Source organism: Lemur catta, chromosome 1 (genome assembly GCF_020740605.2).
Source record: "Lemur catta isolate mLemCat1 chromosome 1, mLemCat1.pri, whole genome shotgun sequence".
NCBI lineage: Eukaryota > Metazoa > Chordata > Mammalia > Primates > Lemuridae > Lemur > Lemur catta.
The window spans coordinates 88,704,753-88,731,330 of NC_059128.1; the positions used below are offsets into that span (position 1 = coordinate 88,704,753).

Consider the following 26,578-nt stretch of genomic DNA (forward strand, 5'->3'; position numbering starts at 1 on the left):
ATTATAATTTAATTGGAGAGACATATAATTCTGATAAAAAGCAAACTGTGATCAGTGTTACAATAGAGCTTATAAATAAGTATAAATATAGGACCAGTATTAAGACCACCAAAATAAAGTTCTCCCAGTTATATTTAACCACGACACTTATTTTATTGTGTTTATCCAGGAAAATACTAAGCTTATTTCGTTTACCTTGACAACAGCTTAAAAGTTTCTAAAATGCATCAAGTTTCTCATACTGTGTTCAATTGTTAAATAGTGCCTGAAAGTGAGCATTAGACTGATCATCAGGGTCTGGCTTATTCTTTTAAATACAAATGCCATAAAAATCATTTTAAAAGTTTGTGGACATGTTCTTTTTAGCTTTAGTGTACTTTCCTACATCTTGAGATTTCCATCATAACCCTGTAACAAGTAAGGATATTCACCACCTAGAAAGCTTTTTACTGTCTTAGTTCTAATTCATAAATCAGTCTGGTCACTTATTTTATGTATCCTTTGCCTCTTTGTTAGGTGGCTTGCAAAGTCAGTCTGGAACTGTTGTTGCAACAGAAATTAAGACTGAAAACAAAGAGAAGGATGAAAACCTTCATGAACCTCCTTCATCAGATGACATGAAATCAGATGATGAATCCTCCCAAAAAGATATCAAGGTTTCATCTAGAGGCAGAACAAGGTATTTGTTAGCATCGAGGTATTAAATTTCAGTCATTCACCATGAGTGAAAATACTTGGGAAGTTGAAAATGGTCATGCATTTATCAGTGGCCAGCTGGTTTTAGGTACTGTATTAGGATTTTCATTTAATTTTTATTTAATCATCACAGCATCCCTAAAAGAGAGGCATATGAAGGTTTGACTCCAAAATTATGTTTTACTTTATACCACACCATTTTAGGGTCTACGTATAAAAAAGAATTATGTCTCTCCCCTCAAGTTGCTTAATTTGTTAGAGGGCATAATAGCTAAAACGAGTTAAATTGTGTGGTATAGACATTTGATACATTCAATCAGTAGATATTTAAATACAGTCATGCATTGCTTAACAATAGGTTTGTGTTCTGAGAAATGTATCAGTAAGTGATTTTGTTGTTGTGTGCACATAGAGCATACTTACAAAAACCTAAATGATATAGCGTACTACACACCTAGGCTACAAACCTGTACAGCATGTTACTGTACTGAATATTGTAGGCAGTTGTAATACAGTGGTAAGTATATGTGTAGCTAAACATACGAAAGGACAGTAAAAATAAAAGATAAAACATGGTGTACCTGTATATGGGGTACTTACCATGAATGGAGCTTGCAGGACTGGAAGTTGCTCTGGGTAAGTCAGTGAGTAGGTGGAGGGTGAATGTGAAGGCCCAGGACATCCCTGTACACTACTGTAGACTTTATAAACACTGTACTCTTAGGCTACCCTAAATTTATAAAAATGCATTTTTCTTTCTTTAATAATAAATTAATCTTAACTTCCTGTAACTTTTTTACTATATAAACTTTTTAATGTTTTTTTAATTTTTTGACTCTTTTAATAACACTTTACTTAAAATACAAACACATTATATAGCTGTACAAAAACATTTTATATCCTTATTTTGTGTTTTACTATTTTTAAAATTTTTTAATTTTTTTACTTTTTAAATTTTTTTGTTAAAAACTAAGACCCAAACACACACATTAACCTAGGCCTACACAGGGTTAGGATCATCAACATCACTGTCTTCCACCTCCACATCTTGTCCCATTAGAAGGATTTCAGGGGCAATAACACACATGGAGTTCCTATAATAACAGTGCCTTCTTCTGGAATACCTCCTGAAGGACCTGTTTGAGGCTGTTTTACAGGTGTTTTTTTTTTTTTAATACATAGGAGTATTCTTTAGAATAATGATAAAAAGTATAGTATAATAAATTCACAAACCAATAACAGTCATTTTTTATTATTATTAAGTATAGCACATCCTCAGATAACATCATTTTGTTCAACATTAATGAGAAAAAAAATTGATTCCTAGCCAGAGCCACTGTGTGGAGTTTGCACATTCTTGTCTCCCCATGTGGGTTTTCTCCAGGTACTCTGGTTTTCTCCTACATCCCAAAGATACACACATTAGGTGAACTGGCATGTCTGAATGGTCCCAGTCTGAGTGAGTGTGGGTGTGAGCTGACCCTGGATAGAATGGCATCCTGTCCTGGCTTGTTCCCACCTTGCTTCCTAAGCTGCTGGGTTAGGCTCTGTTCCCGCACAAACCTGAACTAATAAGGGCATAAATTTTATTTACTTTTTTAATCTTTCTTAAATGTATGTATAGCTCACAGTTACTTCAGTATTTAATATTGGAAGTGTTTGGGATCTTTATTTAGAAGGTTGGTGATGTTTTTTATGATCAGAAATATGCTGTAGGAACGTAATTCTTATTTATATCAATTAGCCTGTAATAAAAATTGGTTTCATTATGTGTCGTTTCACTTAAAAGTCACAGTTTCCAAAAATCTATCGATGACATTGAGGACTTATTGTATTGTGTACTGTACATAATTATATACTTTTATACAACTGGCAGCACAGTAAATTTGTTTATACCCTTTGTACTTTCAATATAAGGGGCCAGATAGCAAATATTTTAGGCTTTCTGGGCCACACAATCTTTGTCATAACTACTTAGCTCCACCATTGTAGCACAAAAGCAGCCAAAGACAATACATAAACAAATGGGTGTGGCTGTTCCAATAAAATTTGTTGCAAAAATAGGTGACCAGCTCACAGGCCATAGTTTACTGACCCACATTATAGGTCATCAGAAATTGAGAGGAAGTGTAATAACATGGCCTTTGGACAAAGTAAGGCTAACCTGGGTTTGAATCATGGTTTTATCACATACTTGCCAAGTGATTAAAAGCTCTTTGATCTCAGTATATTCTTCTCTAAAAAGAGACTTTCTACTATAGGATTCTTGTGAGAATAATCTGAAAATGATGCATTTAAAGCCCTTTGCACACTAACACACGGTAAGCACTAAATAAAGATACTATAGTTGCTCTTAAGATGGAAATTTTAGGTATGTGGTGTAGGTTTGCTTCCATGCAGCACTGACCTGGCTTCTCATCATTATCCTACCACTAATGAGCTGTGTGAATCTAGGGAGGTCATTGATTTCTCTGGGTCTTGAAGTGGTTCTCAACCCTGCTACACAAGGTTGGAACATTTTAGAAATACAGGTACCTGGGCCTCAACCCAAACTCACTAAATCATCAACTCTGCTAATGGGACCGGGAAAGCTATATTTTTTAAGTGCTCCTGGAGATTATACTGAATGGCCATATTTGGACACCTTTGGATCTTGTAAGCCCTTTTTGAAGTCTAAAGAGCCAGTGATTCTCAATTGTCATTGTAATTCTTAATGATTAGCTAGTAAGAATCTATCACGTACCTATTCTTCATCAGAATACTCAAGGTATTAGAGAAGAGGTGAAAATTTCTGTTCTTTTTGCACATTATTTTAAGGTTCTGAGCGATTCCGCTCAGTAATTTATTTCTGAAACATAAATAGAACTTTCTAAAAGTTACTCCACAGCATCTCCCTGAAATATTTTTTTCTGATTGTGTAGTCTATTCTCTGTATAGAAATTTGGAAAATACAGGAAAGCACACACAAAAATCACAAGAAACTCCACTATCCAGAATTAACCACTGTTTGCGTTTTAAGGATTGTCTCTTTTTCCATAAATACATATTAAATTGGAATTAAACTGGACATAAGTTTTATAATTTCAGTTTTTTTCATTCAACAGTGTATTTTTAACATTTTCCCCTGCCTCTGAGTATTTTCTGCGGTTGGTATTTTATTCTTGTTTTGGCAAGCTTTATTGAGGTTTAATGCATATAATAATAAAATTCACCAGTTTTAAGTGTACAGTTTTTGTCCTTTGACAAATGTAAGAGTCATATAACTATCACCATACTCATAACATAGAATATTTTCACTCCCCCTAAAAAAATTTCTTCATACCTCTCTGTAGTCAGCTCCCTTCCCCCATCCCCTGGCCCTTGGCAACCATAGATCTGCTTTCTGTTATCATAGCTTTGTCTTTTCTAGAAGTTCATGTAAATGGAATCATATAGTATGTGGTCTTTCATGGCTGGGTTTTTTGCTTAGCATAATTTGTGACTTGATTTTTAGAAGCTACATAGTGGTCCATCGTCTGGTTGGAATCCATCTCTTTATTGGATTCCAGTATGTTGCTAATGTAAATAATTCTATGATAAATTTCCTTTACATAAATTTCTATGTACATCTCTAATTATATCCTTAGGATGAATTTCTAAAGTTGGAATTGACACTCAAGAGGTAATGAACATTTTAAGGCTTTGGATTCATTTTGCCAATTTGTTCTTCAAGAAAATTATTCTAATTCTTCCATGTTTTATAATCACCACCGTTCATAATGATATTTTTCTTTAGAGAAAAAAATAGCCATTCTCTGAGCTACTTCTCTCGATCTGTGTCTTAAGTTTTTCTTTCTCTTTCTCACTAGGTAACTGCCAGAATATATTTAAGAGCATAGGTTAAGTAAATTATGATACATTCATGTACTAGATGGTGCTTTCAAACTTAAATATGCATGTGAATCAGCTGGAGATCTTATTAAAACGCAGCTTCTGATTCAGTAGGTTTGAGGTAGAACCTGAGAGATTCTAAGTTTTTAACAGCCGCCCAATAATGCTGATGCTGCTGATTTGTGAATCATGTTTTTTGTAGCAAAGTGCTAGAATATTATGTAGTCATTGATATTATGTTTATGAAGAGTTTCACCAATATGAGGAAGTCTTTATGCTATAATGAACAACAAAAAATGCATTTTAAAATGTATGTGGTATAATTTCAACTATATGACTATAGATGTGCGTTGAAAAAAGATTGGAAAGAAATATACAATCATGTTAAGTGCAGCTGTTGCTACTGTTTGGTAAGATTTATAGGTAATTTTCATTTCCATTTTTATACTGTATAATTTTGCAAGTCAGCATATCTTACTTTATAGGAAACCTAGTAGACATTTTGGGTACTTTGTTTTTCAGCAGTACTAATGAAGATGAGGATTTGAACCCAGAACAGAAGATAGAAAGGGAGAAGGAGAGGCGGATGGCTAACAATGCCAGAGAACGCTTGCGTGTGCGAGATATTAATGAGGCATTCAAAGAGCTTGGCCGAATGTGTCAGCTTCATTTGAAGAGTGAAAAACCCCAAACAAAACTCCTTATTCTTCATCAGGCCGTGGCAGTCATCCTTAGTCTAGAACAGCAAGTCAGAGGTAAGTAGGTTCAGCACAGATACTTAACTGTTCTGCCTCAGCTGGGCAGACATTTCTGTTTACAATTGCTCTTCTGCTTGGGGAAGTTGTTTGTAATTTCTGCCAGTACTTCTGCCACTGTATCATCGGGATCAAGTTTTGCCTGTAATTCTCACCTCTGTCTCATTGTATTGGTCAGTATCTGTAGGCTCAATGCTTTCCACAAACCAATAGAGAGTCATTCTGTGAAACAAGGCAGAGAACGAACAGCCTCTGCCTACTGCTCGGCAATAGTGCTTTGTGTCCCTTCACTCTTGTTGCCTCCGATCTCTCACATTGTTGAGTTTACCTGCTTGGACCTGCCCTCCTCCCTACTTCTTCTGTCTTCCCTACTTCTCTGTACTCAGTTTCTTGCCTGCTTTACCCTGGGGCATCTGCCACACCTTGCTGGTTAATAGGATGCCTAGTCATGGCCCCTCCTGGCTTTGCCAGATGTGGGTGTCCTGTACACCTATGTCAATAAGGTCGCAGGGCTTCTTTGTTGATCCCAGATCAGGAATGCCATGAGCTTCTCGGGCTAACATGCACTGGCATGCCTGTGTGTCCTTAAGGACAAAAGTGTGGTTTATACAGGCTCAAAGTTTGTTGAAGATTCCAACAAACTTTGAAACTTTATTTCAACATTCATTTGTTGCATACCTCCTCTGTTCTAGCCAAGTATGTCCTAGACCCTGGGTTATCAAATAATAAGTATTTCCTGCCCTTAAAGAGGTTCTACTTTCAAGCATATACCTATATACTTCTTATCCAAAGTTATGAATGCTGTATCCTAAGCGTTTTTGCAAGGGATTCATAGATGTGGCCCTGGGTTCCAAACCCTGCCACTAGTGTCTCTTCTATGAGAGCAACTATATCTTTCTTACTTATTGGGTGTTTATGTTATATTTTATTTGAAGAAGGTTCAAAAAAGAAAATATGGGTGGGCAGGTGCTTGAAAACTACAACCGTGGACCCTCAGCATAGATTACAAAAAGAATAGTCTTGGCCGGGCGCAGTGGCTCACACCTGTAATCCTAGCACTCTGGGAGGCTGAGATGGGTGGATCACTTGAGGTCAGGAGTTCGAGACCAGCCTGAGCAAGAGCGAGACCCCATCTCTACTAAAAATGGAAAGAGATTGGCTGGACAACTAAAAATATATAGAAAAAATTAGCCAGGCATGGTGGTGCATTCCTGTAGTCCCAGCTACTCTGGAATCTGAGGCAGGAGGATTGCTTGAGCCCAGGAGTTTGAGGTTGCTGTGAGCTAGGCTGATGCCACGGCACTCTAGCCTAGGCAACAGAGTGAGACTGTCTCAAAAAAAAAAAAAAAAAAAGAAGAAGAATAGTCTTTCTTAGGAAACCACAGTTAGAAAACTTAAGCAAACTTTCAGAAAAACATACAATAGTAGGGAATTCTTCCCTCCAATATATTTAATGAATAAGAAGGATAAATAGATTATTTTGTGTATAACCAACCTACCACTAAAACCAGATACTTGCTTCTCTCGTCTCAAGGTCCTTGAAATATCTGTAGATGATAAATGTTAATGAAACCTAATCTTCAAAGAGTTATAGGCTCACTTGAGATATTCCTAAAGAGGCTGATTGATGCCCATTTGTTTGTGGCAGGAGCAGTGATTCCTTGAGCCTAATGATATCTCCTGTCACTTTAGCAAAGGTTTTTTTCTTTAATTATGTCTGATACCCTTTGTCTCTCTCTGAAGGCAGCAAGGGACCCATGTTCAGTGGTCCAAGTGTGTTAGTTGTCCTCCTCTTCAGCCCAGGATATTTATTGTTAAAAGCCATTGCCTCCATCTGTGCTGTGAAAGTCTTACTGTCCTGGTCAACAGGGGTGCCAGAATTTATTCTAGGATAGCACCTTTCCCTCCCGCAGTGCATTAAAACTAGAATACCAGAGTCATTTGTGTTTTTAAAAACTTTTTTTTAAGAGCAGAGATACCTACTCTCAGATCCAAGCCATCAAAATGAGAAATAATTCTGTTTGAAAAAAGTTATAAACTCCACCATGCCCAGGTGGACCTTATTCATTGGTAACATTGGACTTTGCAGTGGTCCCTACAAGCACCTAGAACATAAAACCTGCATCTCAGAGAGGACCTAATTAGCATCTGGGCTCATTCAGCTCCCTTCTAAATTTCTGGTCACTATTATGAGTACTGACTGACTTTTTCACACATTTCTGGAAAGCTCTAAGTAGTCTTTCATAAGAGTTTGAACAAACTTCAAATACACTAAACTGTAAGTTTATTAGGGATTGCTTTGATACTCAGAAAAGCCTGCTTTCTCCCACCTTCAGACTCTGGGCTTGAAGCCCAGAGCCTTTATTTTATGACTTTACATAAAAGCCCTGGTATCCCTGTAAGACTCCTTTTTGAAAGTCTAATGGCTATCTGTCAGACAGGTTTAGAATCCTTCATGCAGCCCACAATACCTATACTTGGTCTTTGGGAGCACCTTCAGAGTTTAGTATAGGCACTGTCCTTTCCTGTACATTATCCCCAGCAGTTTTGTGTTATTTTGGTAACCTGTTCACTTTTGAGAGCTTCTTCATCCCTCAAGGGACTATCTCCAGCAGTTTCTATAAAGACATGCGTTCTGTTTACTTTGTCTACTTTGGGCATCCTCTGGATTCTCTGTCTCCACTTCCAGTTTGGGATGGGGCTCCCAGACTGTTTCTGACTAGCCACAACCTTTCACAATTCCTGGATTAGTTGTTATACCAGGATGCAACCAGACCCAGGTCTAGCAGTGCATCCTGGAGAAGAGCAGGAAGAGTGGCTTCTCTTCCGAGCCTCAGATATTACCAGAGTACTTTTTGTGCCCGTTGCCCCACATATCAAACCCTATCTGGTTCCTGCCACTGCCAGTTTAAGCCTGTCCATTATCATGACTACAATTTCTATTCCCCAGCGGGTAACACATATTACCTTCAAGTTTGTACTCTCAGCCGTATTGAAGATTCAATTTGTAGTTAAACAAATTCTTTCACAGGTCAGCTCAGTCAGCTCACTGCTCTTTGAGGATAATTTAAGGACAAGAGAACTATTAGATTTTTAGGTTCCTGGTCTCCAAGTGAGTTTGAAGATACATATGCTAAGACAATGGTTCCCAAATCTGGCTGGTCCCAGAATCACCTGACCCTTTTCTTTTCTCAAATACATTTTCAAAACTCACTTCCAGGAGATCCCATTGCAATAAGATGGTCAAACATGGTAGACTTAGCATTGCACTTGTTGACAGTCCACTCTTTTTTGGATCCCACTGAAATAAATAAATAATGATATTAACCCATAAGGACAGATGAGAGAGACGACAATAGCAGATGAGAGAGCAAAAAATGTATATGGAATGAAAAGTAGATGGAGTATTGGTAACTGACTTATTTCCAAGTACTGAAGAATATATATCTCAAGATTAGTAGGATCTAATCTTGTGCTAAGTATGATTTTAAAATGACAAGAAGCTAAAAGTACATCATCATGAAATTTCAGAGCATCAGAGTTAAAAAGAATATTCTAAAACCTCTGGAGAGAAAATTTGAATAGCTCATAGATAAAGGAGCAAGAGTCAAAATCATCAGAGTTCTGGACAGTAGTGCTAGATTCCAGGAGATAGTGGAGCAGTGCCTTCAAAATTCTGAGCAAAATAGTTTGCAATCTAGAATTCTCTATACCCAGCCAGATAATTAATCCAAAGGTGAAAATAGGATTAAAATGTTTCAAATATGCAAAAACTTTAAAATTTTGCTTTCTACATCCACTTTTTCTTTTTCTTTTTTTTTTTTTTTTTTTTTTTGAGACAGGATCTCAGTCAGTTGCCCAGATGAGAGTGCAGTGGCATCATCTTAGCTTACTATAGCCTTAGACTCCTGGGCTCAAGAAGTCCTCCCACCTCAACCTCCTGAGTAGCCGGGATTACAAGTGTGCACCACCACACCCAGCTCATGAATACTTTTCCAGAAAGCATCTGGAACATATCCATCAGCCAAATAAGGACATAATCAACTAAAACAAATGTTATAGGGTCCAGGAAACAAAGGATCTAACACAGGAGAGCAACAAAAAGAAATCCCATGACAAGAGCTACGAGGCCTAGAAAGCAACTAGTCCATTGAAAGTAGAAGGCTATTAGCTGCAGAAGAAAGATTTCTAGGGAAAGAAAATGGGATCAATTGATGATACGATGTGTTTGAGATTTCAGGAAAATATATTGATAGACATTTGTTAGATCTGTTGGAGCTTTTGTAGGGGGTTGGGATTAACATTACTAACAAATGAAAAAACAAGATGACTATTAACTACAAGAAAAACAAACAGTTGTATCAGCAAGGAAACAATCACTGTAAAATTCTTGACTCAGCAAGTATTTCTATATAATCATAATAACATAAATATTTACCTAGTCATAGTAATGTAGGAAGTGACTTTTCTCAAACTTGAGTTAGCCAAAAATTCTGCTGTAAACATGTTGAGAAGATGGTATTATAAGAGAGCCAAGTCTTCAGTTAGGTAACAAGTCAATAGATAGAATTCCTCTAATGGAAATATGAGAAGACAAATACTTCCCATGCCCTGCAGGTAATGTCTAACTTCTACTTACTTCTACATCAGACAATCCTGGCCACTTAACACGTTTGCCATGGGGTACTCACACCAAGGGGTATCAAAAAGCAGCGCTAGCCTTTGCCCTTTTTGGATCAAAGCTATATTTACTTCATGTTTCCTAGAGCCCACTGAAATAGCATGGTTCTTCTAGCTCTAAGTGTTCTTTGTCTGTCTGACTATAGGAATCTGCAAGATCTTGCCTAACTTGTTGAATTTTTGGTTCTGGTCCTTTACAACTATTCTTATCATGCCTCCTAGATCTTGTTGTGACAGAGTCATAGTTAGCTAAGAGCAGTGTTCCATTATAAAAGAAACATGAGCCTTTTTCAATTGGAAAATGTTCATATCTCACTTTGTCCTTTTTAGATTTTACATGTTCATTTATGCCTTCTTCTCAGTCTCTCTGGTCATTATATGAGACTGTTGCCTCCACAGTAGAGGCCCACAACACCTGATGAAAGACAAACTCTTGTTATTAGTCAGAGGTACATACCTGCTTATTAAGAAAACAGCTCTTAATATTTTTTATATAATGGTGAACATGCTATTTTCTCCTACTAGGTATCCTAATAAATTAAGAGTGTATCTTTCTTCCTTCATTAATCCTCCTCATAGTTGTATAGGCTTAATGTCTTTTCCTAAATGCAGGAGCTTAGAAAATTAGAACTCTAAAATGAAAATTTTTTATTGTGCATCAGTGATTGTCATTAGAGTCTCTGAGCTTATCATAATGAAGTCCATTGTCTACTTTTTAAAAACTCAGATGTGAACTTATAAATGTGTATTGAAATATATATATTCAAATACAGTTTTACTTGACTTACAAGAGGAAACAGGAAAAGCTGTGCTATGGTATATTCAGGTAGGCCCTCATTTCAAGAAATTCTAACAATGTAAAAAATCCCAACTTCTATAAATATTATCATTACAGACTAATTTTAAATGAACCCTTTATGTTATATTCATTATATACACATGGCATTTTTAATCAGTTTATAAAAGTACATGTAACAATTTTAGCCTGTGCTGTATGTTATAATCAGAAACAAAGGACTATACCAGAAGCTGTCATGGACTGAATGTCTTGTGCTTAAAACTCATTTAAAGAAAATGTAACAGGAATAGTAGTTCCTAAGTGTATTTTGGTTCAGTGGGTCTTTGATCCATGAATTTTCTTTCCCTTGATTACCCAATTCTTGAACCTCGTTTGAATGGGACCATGTTGCAGGCCCCATCTAGTCATCTTTGCTGTCTTATATAAGAAGCAACAGAAAAGGCTTTTATCACCCTCTCAATCACACTTCCAGCAATTGAAAGAACAAGTCGATCTTTTTCTACATATATATCAAGTAGAAAAGCAAGATGTACACAAGCTATCTCTCACCCTTGAATTGGCACATTTCCTGTAGAGGAGTAGCTGAAGTTATCTCTTATGTTATCATTTTCTGAACTGGTAACATACTAGATAAAGCACAGATGTCTCTCTCCAGGTACATAGAGAATGTCAGCATTCAATCAGTGTACCATGTCTTAGGACACTGAGGAGACTTGGTAGACTGATAACAACACTTGCCGAAATGTTTGAGTGAAGAGTAGGGTATTGATTTAGATCAAATCAAACCCTAGAAGGCTAAATCATAAGCAGAAAATGAAGAAAACACTAACTGGTCACTAAGTATAAGTCTGGAGGCTCATTTAATATTGAGGTTTTATATGAGCACATCATTCTTGCCTCTATGTGATGGTACCTACTTTGCCTCTATGTGATGAAATTACAGAGAGATTGGTAATCCCCACAGAATGAAAAAATAACAGCAGTTTGTTTAGCTTAAGACCTATTAGTCCCTGATTCATAACTTATGACCATAATGATAAAAATTCTTTCCTCCTGTTTTAGAGAGGAACCTTAACCCCAAAGCAGCCTGCCTTAAGAGAAGGGAAGAAGAAAAAGTTTCTGCCGTATCGGCAGAGCCGCCAACCACACTGCCAGGAACCCATCCTGGGCTTAGTGAAACTACCAACCCTATGGGTCATATGTAAACATCAGCCAGGTAAGTATGGGTTTGAGAAGAAAGTACAGGGAAAATCACCTTAAGATTCATCTTAAACAGGGGTTAGAACCTTTGAACAGAATTTTCTGGTGGGCACTGGTCATTGTAAAGTTCACATGTAATTTGGAATCCAACAGTTTGCCATTCTATTGTCTAATCAGACTTAGAGAGCCAGTGTTATTTTATACCAAATTACTGTTTTCTTCAAAGTGTGATAATGTCCTGTGATTTTGGTTCTTCTGTTCTGAATCATGTGTACTCTGTCTCTCTTTCACACAAATATCTCTGATCCAAGAAGAAAATAGTGCAATGACTCATTCATCAGTACATACTTTTGCTACCACTCATGCTCCTCATTCCTCTATTCAGAAATGTTTTACATCAACCAGTTCTCTGCTAACCATCTAGCTCTTTGTCATGAAGACTTTATACATGAAAGCGTTATTGCTTAGATCATTTGGATCAATAATGCAAGTTTTTTATATGCAGCTTCCTCCCTCCCTTGTAAGCACATCAGTTAACACCCTCTAGGATCTATTAATATTAATGAATGTAAAGGTGTTATATATGATAGAGCCAGAATGCCCTTTTCTTTGGTGGAATTGAACTTACTGAAAGACTGTTCTTTTTATCTTCTTTTTCATGGACTAAACATAATTCATCTTCTTATGATTTTTTTTAACAAAATGACAAAAGCAATATAAGGTTGTTGCCCAAGAAGTAGTAGATAATTTGGACCATCTTTTTTTTTTAACTTACATTCACATTGTAATCTAAGTTGTAAAATTAATATTTAGATAGATTAAATTAATATAGACTGTAATTAAATATTTGGGGCAGTAACATTTTATCTAGCAGCATGGATTAGGAATAGAACTGGTAACCTCATTTTTATAATCTGCCTTCAGTGTGTACACATTAAAAGTAGTAAATAAAGGCAGCTGAGTGGAAAGTGTGGAGCAGAAAAAAAATGTTAAGTACCATTTCATTTGGCCAGCTTTGTGGCTATCTCGTTTTGAGCTGAAAATCTGGAATTTGATAGAATATTTAGTAAATGACAAACCTTAGTAACTCACCTTTTCCTGAAGGATTTAGTTCCTACCACCACCACATGTCTCTCTGCAGATCAAACTAGACCACAACCAAAGATTTCATTTGGGGAAAAAGGGAGGAAGAGTTAATGTACTTATTTAATAAGTCAATTGTAATTGTAACAGCACACTGAAGAAAACTCCAAGCCGTGTCACCCACAAAAAACACCCAGCAGTCTAACAGATTATACATGTTAAAGGGACTTTAGGCAAGAGCTAGTTAATTTACAGATCCTCTAAAACCCACGCCATTGTTTCATAGTCTGTGGAAGATACAGACTACCATTAAAAAAAAAGTATTTTTGTTTCAAAAATAAACTTCAAATTTTAAAATAAAAATATGCCACTATTTCTCAGTGCAGAAGTGACTTTGTAAATTGATAGATCATTTCAAAAAAGAGTGATGGGAAGTAACTTCTTATGCTCAGGTCCCAGACAACTGTTAATACCAAGCTATGAAAAACAGAGCTTGATAGTCAGCTCTCAGCTTATCTCAGAACCTGTGTCTCGTTTTTTGCATCTCTCTCTTGTTTATTATACCCATTTCTACTTTTCTTCTTCCAAATCTCTAGATTTTTCTCTGTCAGCTCTGTTTCCCTACCTCACATCTGTCTTCTTCTATGTCCTTTCCTGTGCTTTTGCTACGTTTGTTTCTCATACTGCTTTCATAGCTCTACCCTTAATCTCTTCCATAATGTGAAAATTCCCCCATTTAGGTTAAAATTAGGTTTTGACCATTCTCACCTATCAAAAAAGGATCAAGAATTTAAAAAAAAATTCTTCAAAATTATGAGACATGTATTTAATGCACTTTGTTCCATAGATTTTATAGGTTAATGTTTATCGTCTTAGAATATGTTAGGATCGCTTATTTCATAAAGGTAGTTAGTTATCTGTTCTCACCTGATAACTTTCAGTTATTTATAGAACCAAATAGCAGATTAAAAGCAACAAGAGCCTTGGCAGTAGGAAAACTGCTACTAAGAAATGACCACAGAATGACTGGCTATAAAAGTACTGGAATTTGACTTTATGTAATGTAAGGCCAGGTAGCTTTGTATATCTTAGTTTTCCATCCCTAAGAGGATCACTTTATTACTGAACAATACTGTTGTTATTGTTTATTAAGGAAGTGAAAGATTATGATTCTTCCTAAAACTATTAAAAATAGTTAAAATGGAAAATTTTACAGTAAAATTTTCTTAATAAATTCATTGAACAAACACTTATTGAGGACCCACTATGGACCAGGAATTGGGACCAATATGAAAATTAATACAAAATAGTCCCTGACTCGAGATGCTTCCAGGTCAGATGTAAACTGTTAACACAGTGTGGTTGGCTGGATGCAGCAGTAAACAAGTATGTTAGCCTTGTCTTACTACTGAGGGATGGATGAGTAGACCCTCAGAGCTCAGGTATTGCCAATTTGAGTGTTGCTAAAATTAAGGTTTGCATAATTGCCCCAGCTGTCATATCCTATAGCTTGTGATTCTACAATCACATGACCTCCTTTAGAACTCTAACCACACACACCAAGTAAAACCATTTTAATTATACCCTAAAGGGAACAAGCTCATTTATAAGTCACTTAGACTACTAATTTAGTGCAAACTTGGGTATAGATGAAGAATGCCAACTTGTTTTATTGGTGGGGGGCTGTGTATTTTTATCAATTATATACTAACTGGTAGTGTTCTCTCCCTGGCTCTCCCTGCCACAGTTCCAGAGTTATCAGTAGGCTAGATAGAAGGTGACCTCTCCTCATAAGGACTTGGACAACTCAGATTTTCTGAAGACACAAACCTGACAGGAGGGAGAAGAAAAAACAAAACACTTGAAGCAAGAAATTCAAATGTAATCCTACGATCAAAGCAACTGGTCAACACTTCCATCAGAAGTGAAGATAGGAAGCTCATCAGATAGAACGTCAGCCCACGAGATGTTTGCAACATATCACTGTGTTGCAAGCAGTATGTCGCTTCTGCACAATCAGAGACTGTCTCGATCTCTCCACTCACCGTGGAAGTTGCCTTGTGCCTAAACTGAATTGACAAATGCATTGTAACTACAAATTTTATTTATTGTTATGGAACTGTAAGGTCTACATATAAAGGGAAAAAGTTAATGTGGAAAGCTGATCTACACTCAGCTGATGCCAGCATTCATTAAAGCTGTTCACGTGCAGAGAACAAAGCAGTGACAACCATTGGCCCTTAGCATTCCCGGCATACCTGTTAGTGTCTTAAAAAGGAAGGGAAAAGTCTTTTGTTGCCCTCTCCTATCCTTTTGCCATATGAATAGTGTTTTCCATAAAATAGGAAAATATTACTTGGGATAGCATTTCTCTTGTTCTCATTTTTTCATTCTTTTTTTTTCTTTCTCTTTGTGGGTGTTATATTTGATCTCTGAATCTGAATAGTTTATGGTCACAGTCCAGAATCCTCCATGCAGCCCTGTGTGCTTTGCACATTCACCTTACAGTGGTAAGCAGAGACTGTCTGTGACCATAACCTAGCTAAGATTTTAAAAGGGGAAATTTTGTTCCCTAGGTTTTCCCCCAAATAAACATTGCTTTATTTCTAATAATAACCAAGACTTTTCAAGCTTCTAGGTCTCATAGTAAAGCTTGTAATAGCAAGGAGTGTAAATTACAAGGGAAGAATCTACTTTTTAGAAATTGCTTTGTTTTCCAAGCAGTAAGTACTACATACAGTACTTGTAAAGTGTTAGCTGTAAGTAAGCACAAAATACATTTAAAATACAAAGACGATTTTTCAGGCTGTAATTATGGTGAACATAACAAAACCCGGTAGTCACCAAGGCAGGTAGTGTAATAAATGAACACACCACTCTGAGGCTAATTACCTAATGGAATACAAGAGCAATGGTCACCCGTGTTTCCTTATCCTAGCCTTTATTTCTCTGTCATTTGGATGGCTGGTCAATGGGGAGGAATTCAGTGGGTGATTTAATCAACTGCAAACCATCTGCCCCGTCCCAAAATGATGAGCCAGATTAGCATTAAACCAGTACTTGTCAGTCCATCTTAATACTGTGCATTAAGGTACCCTCTGTCTCTAATCCTTAGGAGTTGTTTTTTAATAATCACTTTGAACTTCCATGAAATCTGTCTTCCACCACAACAAACCTGGGAGAGAAAAACATACTAAACAAGGTTATCTTGGCTTAATTATTTCTTATAGCCAGTATCAACAATGGCAATCACACAGAAGAAAGGACCCAAATCACTATGTAACTTAAAGATTTCTGTTAATTTGAAAGAACAAAAACAATTAAGACAGAACTTCTGATCCTCCAATCAGGATGATTCCTAACAAATCAGTCATTTGTGAACTTAGTGGACTTTTTGGTTGCTTTAATTTGCATATATTCTCCAGTTACATCAAACTCTGTGGCCTTGTTCTTCATTTCAGTGTTAATCAGCTAAACAGAAGTTGTTGCTTATGATGTGTGAGTGAACATATGCCACTGCCTGGCCTTTTTTCTTCAGAGCTTGTTGTCTTTTTCGCTATATTAGACTTTGCAGTATGCCCAGAAGCTTTCCTTCATAAAATAGAAAGAAAAAAACATTTGGCTTATTTTTCACTGTAGCTAGTCTTTTATACAATAATCTTGTAAGAAAATTTCTTGAATTCTAAATATTACTCTTTCTAGATTTTTGAAATCAAAAAGTTTTCAGTAAAAAGTTTCTTACTTTATTTTATTATATTAGGTAGTAAAAATGTAGGGTTATTTACCATAACCTGTTCATTAATATCAGAAATTTACAATAGCATTTTAAGACCATAGTAGGATTCTAGCATACCATGTAGTACCTATGGAGTATTGTAAGAGCTAATTGTCCGAGATGAATTGCTTCTCATCTTGTTCTCCAGTTTCCATTGTTGGTTTATTGCAGATTTGTATCCTGTGTCAAATTCAAGGTATTATTGATAAACCTTTTCAACCAGCAGCAAGAAGTTCAAATTTTTTTTCTGTCACTGTAACAGAAAACACAATATGTATATAACATTTATGTAGCAATAAATGTGCCATCTTTTTTTTAACATAGTAAACTAGTGAGTTTTTTACATTCCTCTTTCTCAAAGAATATTGTATTTTGTTTTCTTTTCTTCATCTCATTCCTCCTGGAAATGCTCACACTACTTTTCATGTCCACATTACCTGCATTTTCTGGGAAACCCTTCAGGACAGAATCAGGCTGTAGGACTAAGTTCATAATCTAGTCTGTAGCTTCTCTGAGTTGTGCATTTCTCCTGTTGCCCTCTCTACTGATAGTGGCCTTTTAACCTTTTTCTAAAGGTGGACCAAACAGCAAGTAGTAGTTAAAGAAAATGTGCTCATTTGCAGATCTAGACAAACAACAAAGATGGAAAAAGACTCACGAGGCTTTTTGAGTTATTCTTCAAAGCACTTTCCACATGTTCCATGTCCCTTTTCTCACAAAAAAAAAAAAAAAACCCCGTCTTATAATCAGGTAATGGTATTATTTACTGTTTAAAAGTTAAAAGATTAAATGTTTCGCTTTCATCCCAGTTTTCACCACCACAAAGAAAAGCATAGTGATTACTCATAAGGACTTCATGTCAAGCAAGAGCCTAACACAAAAATGGACAAACTTTTTCTCACAGTGACTTTTTGTAGAGCCTGTGCGTAAGGAACCCCTGGCCATCATCACATCCACTTGAGATCCTGACTTCTCTTGGTGAATTATGAAATCCACTGTTCACATTAGGGCTTAACAGATCATTTTACTTCTTGTGGGATTTGGTGAAAACTATGAACATTTTTAGTTTGATTGTATACAAAATGATAAACTAAATAAAAAGCTCCATCTAACAACATATATAATGAAATCTAGAGACCACCTAGTTAATCATCTCATTCAAAGATCTATAAAAACAGACCCAGAGAGGTAATATGTGTCCAAGACCATATAATTAGTAACAGATCAAGACATTTAAAACTTTTCCTACAAAACCTTCCCACCTTTACTTTCTCTTCTTTTCCTTTACAAATTTCTAGGCCAGTTCTATTCAGCGGCTTCATTTTTTTCTGTATTTGTTTTCTTTCACGTTTTTCTCCTCTAGTTCGTATATTTTTTTCTTCCTTAGAAACTCAGATTTTAAATATGCATCACATAGTGTGCGTGTGAGAGAGTGAGTTAAAGGTTAAAGAGTGTTAGCTTTGGCATCAAACAGTTCTCGATTCAAGTCCAAGCTCAACATCTAATATAACTTCATTTCCTTATCTGAAAAATGGAGATACGTGTTAGAATTGTGTAAGTATTGAATGAAACAATGTATGGAAAGCTCTTATCATGGTTCCTGTCACATAATAACTACTCAATAAATGATAAATATTTTTTAAATAGTATTATAACTAGCTCCCAGGATGGTTCCTCTTCAGCCATCCTGTCAGAGGTAAATGGTAAAATAAACCCCCGGAAGATGTCAACCCATCTTTGCAGGAGTCCACATTCTTTTGCGGCCATCCAATGGAACACTGCATTTCTTCTCAATGCCTTCCATTGGCTACATGTCAGGAGGGTTTTTAAAACCTTCACATTTCACAAGAGTGAGCTGGGAGGCTTTACCCAGTCACTTGTGTGGATTGACGGCTGTATCAATTTGGGTTCTCAGGAAAGCAGATGCCAAGAAGTGCAAAGGATTTATTGGAGGAAGTACCTGTGGAAAACAAAGGGGAGAGGAATCCGGAGTAGGCAGGGATGGCCTTCAGACCACCATACAGGTCTGACATCTGTAAAGAAGTGGGGAAGGGAGGGGTAGGTAGGAAGAGCCTCGGACTGCTGTGCAGTTCTGAGAAAGGCCTAAGCAGCCCAACAAAGGGGTTATGGCACGAAGATTGGCCATTATGGAGTCTTGTGTTGGGCAGAAATGGCAAGGCACCAGCGTCCTGTTGTGGTTAGTCATTGACTGGGAGCGACCTGGGGAGACCGAGGCCTCAGTTTGAACACCACAGCAAAGGTGCTGCAGCTGGGGGCCAACACGAAATACTCTTCCCCAGCACGCTACCCTTGAAGAGAGACCTCAGAGGCGTACTTATCCACTTCCCACAAAACTGACAAAACCAAAGGGTCTTCTGAAATTAGTGGGACTGTAGCTGCCCTCAACAGGCTGATGAATGTTCCAAAAACTGCAGTTCTTTCTCCCCTGGCATTCCACGGTCAAGTAAACCTGCACGTGTTATCTGGAAGGATGAATCCCATTCCTCCTCCATCTTCAGTGGCTCTGGCGTGGGCTTATATAATCTGGTTACAAGCCCTTAAGGTTGCTGTGTTTAGTACAGTATGGGCGGGAGTTGGTTCCCAGGACACCCTGAGGACTCCAAATCTATAAATGCTCATAAAATGGCATAATATTTGCATATAACTATGCACATCCTCCCATATACCTTAAATCATCTCTAGGTTACTTATACCTAATAAAATGTAAATGCTATGTAAACAGTTTGGTATACTATATTTTTAAATTTGTATTTTTTATTTTTTGAGACAGAGTCTCTCTCTGTCACCCTGGCTAGAGTGCAGTGGCATCATCACAGCTCACAGCAACTTCAAACTCCTGGGCTCAAGCGATCCTCCTGCCTCAGCCTCCCAAGTAGCTGGGACTACAGGCACACACCCAGCTATTAACAATTTTTCTGTTTTTGGAGACATGGGGTGTCACTCTTTCTCAGGCTAGTCGCAAACTCCTGGCATCAAGTGATCCTCCCACCTTCGCCTCCCAGAGTGCTAGGATTACAGGTGTGAGCCACTATGCCTGGCCTATTATTGTTTATTGGCTTTTTCCCAATATTTTCTCTCCAAAGTTGGTTGAATCGCTGGGTGTAGGACCTACAGATACAGAGGCCCAACTGTATTCTGGTGTTCTTCAGGACACAGTGGTACTCCCTGCCTGCTGAGTCAGTGGATTGTCCACTGCTTGTTTGTGGCTACCTGGCTTAGGAACCTCACAATGTCCCCATTGTTTTGGGGTGTCTCCATGTGGGTGCCCTCAGCCCCGGGGCTCTTACCTCCAGTCCTGTACTGGAGCATGCTGCCTTCTGCCAGGGTCTCCTTTCTCACTCTTGAGGGTCAGTGCTCCACTAGCCTGGGGCTCCAGCTAAAGTCTCTCAGGGTCTCTGAACCATCTGTCCCTGGGCAGGCCAAGCATAGTGCTCAAGACCTCCAAGCTTTTAAAAGCTGTTAGCAACCTGAAAAAATATTATGGTGCCAAAAGATAAGACACTGCAAAATGGAATTAATTTCAAAAACAATTACAAAACTCATATAAAATTGTTATAGCAAAATTACTATTTAATGTGGGACTTGAGCTCAGTTTAATATATTTGATCTCAATAAATTAGGTACAGAAAGATACTTAAACACAATAAAAAGCATATATGACAAACCCTCAGCTGGCATCATACTCAATGGTGAAAAGTTAAATGTTTTTCCTCTAAGATCAGGAACAAGACAAGGATGCCCCCTCTCACCACTTTTGTTCAACATGGAAGTCCTAGCCAGAGCGATTAGGCAAGAGAAAGAAAGAAAAAGACATCCAAATTGAAAGAAGTTTAATTGTCCCTGTTGGCAGACAACATGATCTTATGATATAAAAAACCCTAATGATTCCACAAAAAAAAACTGAACTAACAAACAAATTCAGTAAAAGTTTCAAAATGTGAAATCAACATACAAAAATCAGTAACATTCCTATACACTAACAACAAACTATTGGAAAAAGAAACCAAGAAAACAATCTTATTCATGATAGCTACAAAAAGAAATACTTAGAAAAAATTAAACCAAGGAAGTCAAATACCTGCACACTGAAAACTATAAAACATTGATGAAAGAAATTGAAGACACAAATAAATGGAAAAATAACCTATGTTCATGCATTAGAAGAATTAATAAAATGTCCATACTACCCAAAGTGATCTACAGATACAATGCAATCGCTGTCAAAATTCCAATGACATTTTTCACAGAAATAGAACAACCCTAAAATTTGAATGGAACTAACAAAAGACCCCAAATAACTACAAGAATCTTGAGCAAAAAGAACAAAGCTGGAGGCATCATACCACCTGATTTCAAAATACACTATGAAGCTACAGTAGTCAAAACAGCATGGTACTGGCAAAAAAAAAAAAAACAGACACATAGACCAATAGAACAGAATAAAGAGCCCAGAAATAAATCCACACATTTATAATCAATTGATTTTTGACAAAGGTGTCAAGAACACACAATGGGAAGAAGAAAATTTCTTCAATAAATGATGTTGGGAAAATTGGATATCCACATCCAGAAGAATGAAACTAGACCCTTACACCATATACAAAAATCAACTCAAAATGGATTAAAGACTTTAAATGTAAGACATGAAACACTACTAGAAGAAAACGGAGGAGAGAAGAGCTCCATGACAATGATCTGGACAATTTTTTGGACTGTGACCCCTAAAAGCACAGGCAACAAAAGCAAAAATAGACAAATGAGATTATCTCAAACTAAAAAGCTGCACAAGAAAGGAAACAATCAACAGTGAAAAGACAACCTATGGAATGGGAGAAAATATTTGCAAACCATACATCTGATAAGAGGTTAATCTCCAAAATCTATAAGGAACTGAAGTCAGTAGCAAGAAAACAAATAACTTGATTAAAAAATGGACAAAGGATCTGAACAGGCATTTCTCAAAAGAAGAAATACAAATGGCCAAACATGTATATGAGAAAATGCTCAATATCACTAATCATCAGGTAAACCTAAGTTAAAACCACTGGAATGACTATTATCAAAAAGACTACAGATAACGTGTTGGCGAGGATGTGGAGAAAAGGGAAAACTTGCACACTGTTGGTGGGAATGTAAATTAGTACAGCCATTATGGAAAAGAGTATGGAAGTTCCTCAAAAAGTTAAAAATAAAACTACCATTATGATCCAGCAATCCCACTACTGGGTATGCATCCAAAAGAAATGAAATCCGTATGTTAAAGGGATATCTGCACTCCCATGTTCATTGATTGCAGCACTGTTCACAATAGCCAAGAGATGGAATCAGCCTTAAAAAAGAAGGAAATTCTGTCATTTGCAACAACATGGATAAACCTGGAGGACATTATATTAAGTGAAATAGGCCAAGCACAGAAAGACAAATACCACATGACCTCACTTAGATGCAGAATCTAAAAATGTTGAATTTATAAGCTGTGCCTGGTGGCTCACACCTGTAATCCCAGCACTTTGGGAGGCTAAGGTGGGAGGATCACTTGAGGACAGCAGTTAGAGACCAGCCTGAGCAAGAGTGAGACCCCATCTCTACAAAAAAATAGAAAATTAGCCGGGTGTGGTGGCACATGCCTGTAGTCCCCTCTACTCAGGAGGCCGAGGCAGGAGGATCGCTTGAGCCCAGGCATTTGAGGTTGCAGGGAGCTATCATGGCACCACTGCACTCTAGCTGGACTGACAGAGTGAGACTCTGTCTCAAAAAAAAAAAGGAGTTTGAGGTTGCAGTGAACTACAATGACGCCACTGCCCTCTAGCCCGAGTGAACAGCAGGATGGTGGTTACCAGGGGCTGCGGGTAGAGTGGGGGCAGTGAAGAGAGTGAAGGGGTTGGGGAGAAGGTCAAAGGAGTCAAACTTTTGGTTAGATAGGAGGAATAAGTTCAAGAGATCTATTGTGCAACATGTGACTATAGTTAATAATTGTATACTACATTCTTGAAAATTGCTAGGAGAATAGATTTTAAGTGTTCTCACCACAAAAAGTGATAAGTATATGAGATAATACATACGCAAATTAGTTCAACTGAGCCATTTCACAATGGATACATATTTCAAAACATCTTGTACACATTAAATATATAAAATTTTCATTTGTCAGTTTAAAAAATTAAATATATTTGATATGACATAGGCTAGGACTTCCAAAGGTCTTAAAACCATGCTGGGTTCCTTCAGTCCGGGGTTCTCTTTCAGTTATCACTGTTTTCTATGGCTTCTTGATAATCTCCTTGGAAGAAAAACAACTGCATCTTCTCCTGTGGAGGCAAGGACCATCTCTGTATCTCTGAAGATCTAACCTGCTGCTACAGTTTGAATGTGTATCCCAGAACCCATGTGTTAGAAACGTAATCCCCAGTGGAGCAGTGCAGGGAGGTGGGGCCTAACAAGAGGGGATAGGTCAGGAGGGCTCCGGTCTCTTGTGGTTTGGGCCCTCCTGCCTCCACCGTGGGATGATGCGGCACGAAGGCCCTCACCAGACGCAGCCCTTCCACACTGGACTTTCCAGCCTCCAGAACGGTAAGAAATAGATATCTGTTCTTTCTAAGTTACGCAGTCTCAGGTATTCTGTTACAGCGTCAGAAAACAGACTAAGACACTGGCCTAAGCCATGAGGACCCCACGAGACAACACAAATTTTCTAGAAGCTCTAACCAGAGCACCTTCCTCCTGCTCCCAGGGTAAGGTCCTTCTTTCTCCCGTCCCTTGCAGCCCTGTGAGATCGTCTGCATTCTCTCATATCCCTGGCTTTCAGCAGCCCCCTCTCCTGGACAGCTGGTCCTCGTTGGACCCATCAGTCCCTTCAAGAAGGGATCACCTTGTCTTTAAATACAAGCCAGCCATTTGCCATGATGGTTTTTCTCCATCTTCTAAGCATTCTCGCAGCTCAGAGAAGGTGAGTGATGTTCCAAAGCAGCACAGTAAGGAAGCTCCAACCCCTGACTTCCAAGGCCTTGAGTAGAACGTCCTGTCTTGTGGGGCCACCTCACACTTAGGCAACGGGTAGGGTAGAGGTTCACCAAAGGCTCTCCTCCCTCCCTCCTGGCCGAATTCTCCGTCTACTCATTCCAGGCCTCCCCCAGGCCATCCCGCCTCATCCTCATTAAAGCCTGCGCTGAAAAGAGCAGGGATTGTTTTTCAGAATCTTTCAGCAGTGAGTTATTGATCAACACTGATAGTGTGAGAAGCTTGATCTCACCCCGAACTGGCAGAGATTAATGAGCTTGATTCCCAAGTATAATTCCTAATTAGGCACAGGAAGAAAGGAAAGAAAACACAAAGGAACTGTTCTTCCCTGAGAACCACCAACCTTCTGTCCAGGGGTGGAGAGGCATGAGCAGGAAATCGGAGGAAGAAACGGGCAAACATGTCCCAGCACCTGAGTGCTTCCCGCCCGGTCCAAACCCCGGGCAGCCAGCCCGTCAGCACAGTCTGAGCGCGGGCGCCGGTGCCATCCTGCCCAGATCTCAGATGAAGATGTGCTTGTCATTTGTTTGCTCTGCTCTCTGCCTAATGATGCACGGGGAAGGCACAATGAAGCAGGAAGCTTTGAAGGATCTGCTCTAGGCCTCCCCAGCCACCAGAGACTAAGGATGCAAACAGAGGAGAGTGCGGCGCCATCGAGCCGGGGTAGAAGGGTCACATGGGGAGGGGGTAGTGGCTCTAAGACTTGAGTAGAAAAAGTGAAAGGAACAATTTCCTGCAGTGGGGAAGCAGGAGCCATCTTGTCCTATTACGGACATTTTCTGGAACTTTCCAGCCAGGATAGAAGGCACAAATGGCTCTTCACTGGTGGTAGGGAGGGCAGCAGTAGGTGGGAGGGACCCGTGACTTAACAGCTATGAGCTTTGGCCCATCAACTTAACCACACTGGGCTTCGGTTTCCACTGCTGTGAAATGGGGACAATCGATACTCATCCCAGCTTCCATGGTCACGGTGGTAGCGAGAATGAACTGAGGATGCAGAGACAAGTGGCATATAGCAGGCACTTCCTAATCCACCTAAGAAAGCAAGCTGAGGGAGCACCAAATCGAAAAGTGACAAATTGCAGACTTTTCTATTCACTAGCACGCATTTAATAGTCCTATGTGTCAGACACATGCTGTCCCTGCCATCGCTCAGATAAGTCACATGAGGAAGACAGACGAACTATAGGGGGTTGCAAACAGTGTCACCAGGGAAAGACAGTGGACTCAGGTGAAGAACAAGGACACCTTGCCTGGGCTGACGGCTGGGGCCAGTGGTCAGGGAAGGCTGCCTGGGAGAACAGACGCACCCTTGAGCCTGAGGTGACATTTCTGACCAGGAAACAACTAAAGACCAGTGGTTTGCTGATGATGAGTTCAGGAGGGACCAATAAAAACTGGGGGTCCCTGCAGTCTGCAGCGGGCCAAACGAGTGCCAGAGGATGGGGAGAAGGTGCTGCCCATCAGTCCCTGCGAGTCTCTGCTCCACGTCGGGGTCCAGACACACCACCGGCTAGAGAGCAACCATGAAACCACTGGGGAAATCTGAACACAGACTGGACACTTGATGCCGTTAAGAAACTACTATGTATATTTTTAGATGTGATATTGTGGTTATGCTTTTCTAAAAGTTCTTGTCTTTTAGAGATACATGCTGAAGTGACAGAATGATGCCGTGACTGGAGTTCACTTCAATATAACCCAGTGTAGGGAGTGGCGGGTGGGGTTAGGGGTTTTTTGTGTTTTGTTTTTTGGTTTTTTTTTGTTGTTGTTTTTTTGTTTTTGTTTTTGTTGTTTTTTTTTTTTTTGAGATGGAGTCTCTCTCTGTCACCTAGGGTAGAGTGCTGTGGCGTCAGCCTAGCTCACAGCAACCTCAAACTCCTGGGCTTAAGCAATCCTCCTGCCTCAGCCTCCTGAGTAGCTGGGACTACAGGCATGCGCCACCATGCCCGGCTAATTTTTCTACGTTTAGTAGAGATGGGGTCTCACTCTTGCTCAGGCTGGTCTCTAACTCCTAACTTCAAGCGATGATCTCCTGCCTCAGCCTCCCAGAGTGCTAGGATTACAGGTGTGAGCCACCCCGCCAAGCCGGGTTAGGGGTTTAGAAGGGACAAGATTGGACACGGTTGATAATTGATGAAGCTGGGCCCTAGGGCGTGAGGGGCCATTATACTCTTTACTTTTGAAAATGAAGCTTTTCATGATAAAGAGTTGAAAGAGAAGGAAGGAAAGAAAGGAGGGAAGGCAAAGGAGACGGGAGGGAAGGAAGGAATGGGAAGAAAAAGAAAAGATTCTGCTGAAAAGCTCCTTCTGAAACCTTCCCGGCGGGCGGGAGCTGTTTTCTGCTCAGCCAGAGCAGCCGGGCCCAGGAGGGACGCCTGCAGAGCAGCGCCAGCTGCACGGTCCTTCCGGGCGCCGGCCCACAGCACAGAGACAGACAGCGGGACGGGTGACAGCGGAAGAGCACCGCGCAGGTGGGCTGTGACATCAGGTGGCCAAGGGCGTGGGACCAGGAGGCAGGAGGAAGAAATGTGAGCCAACCTCTCTGCCTAAGGAAGGGGTGGCAGGGCTGCTGTGGCCCGGGAGTGGGGACATGCTCCAGGACTGGAGTGATTTTTTTGTCAGAGCAGGAGAGCTGCTGTAGCCGCAGGTACCTGGCAGCTGCTATGTGGGGAGAGGCAG

General features: G+C 39.1%; 1 protein-coding gene across 6 annotated transcripts in view; it reads left to right on the forward strand.

Moving 5' to 3' along the window:
• TCF12 (transcription factor 12) overlaps positions 1-17,186 on the forward strand; it is a 346,996-nt gene extending 329,810 nt beyond the window's left edge. For 5 of the 6 annotated variants that reach the window (XM_045529980.1, XM_045529997.1, XM_045529989.1 and 2 more), the window contains 4 exons: positions 517-679; positions 5,089-5,321; positions 11,863-12,016; positions 14,831-17,186. In XM_045529980.1, the coding sequence (XP_045385936.1) occupies positions 517-679; positions 5,089-5,321; positions 11,863-12,005 (539 nt within the window). In that variant the 3' untranslated portion in view covers positions 12,006-12,016; positions 14,831-17,186. Of the gene's footprint in view, positions 1-516; positions 680-5,088; positions 5,322-11,862; positions 12,019-14,830 lie in introns of those variants that run through there. The other variant, XM_045530003.1, reaches the window with a different exon arrangement.
• Positions 17,187-26,578: the final 9,392 nt, after the last annotated feature.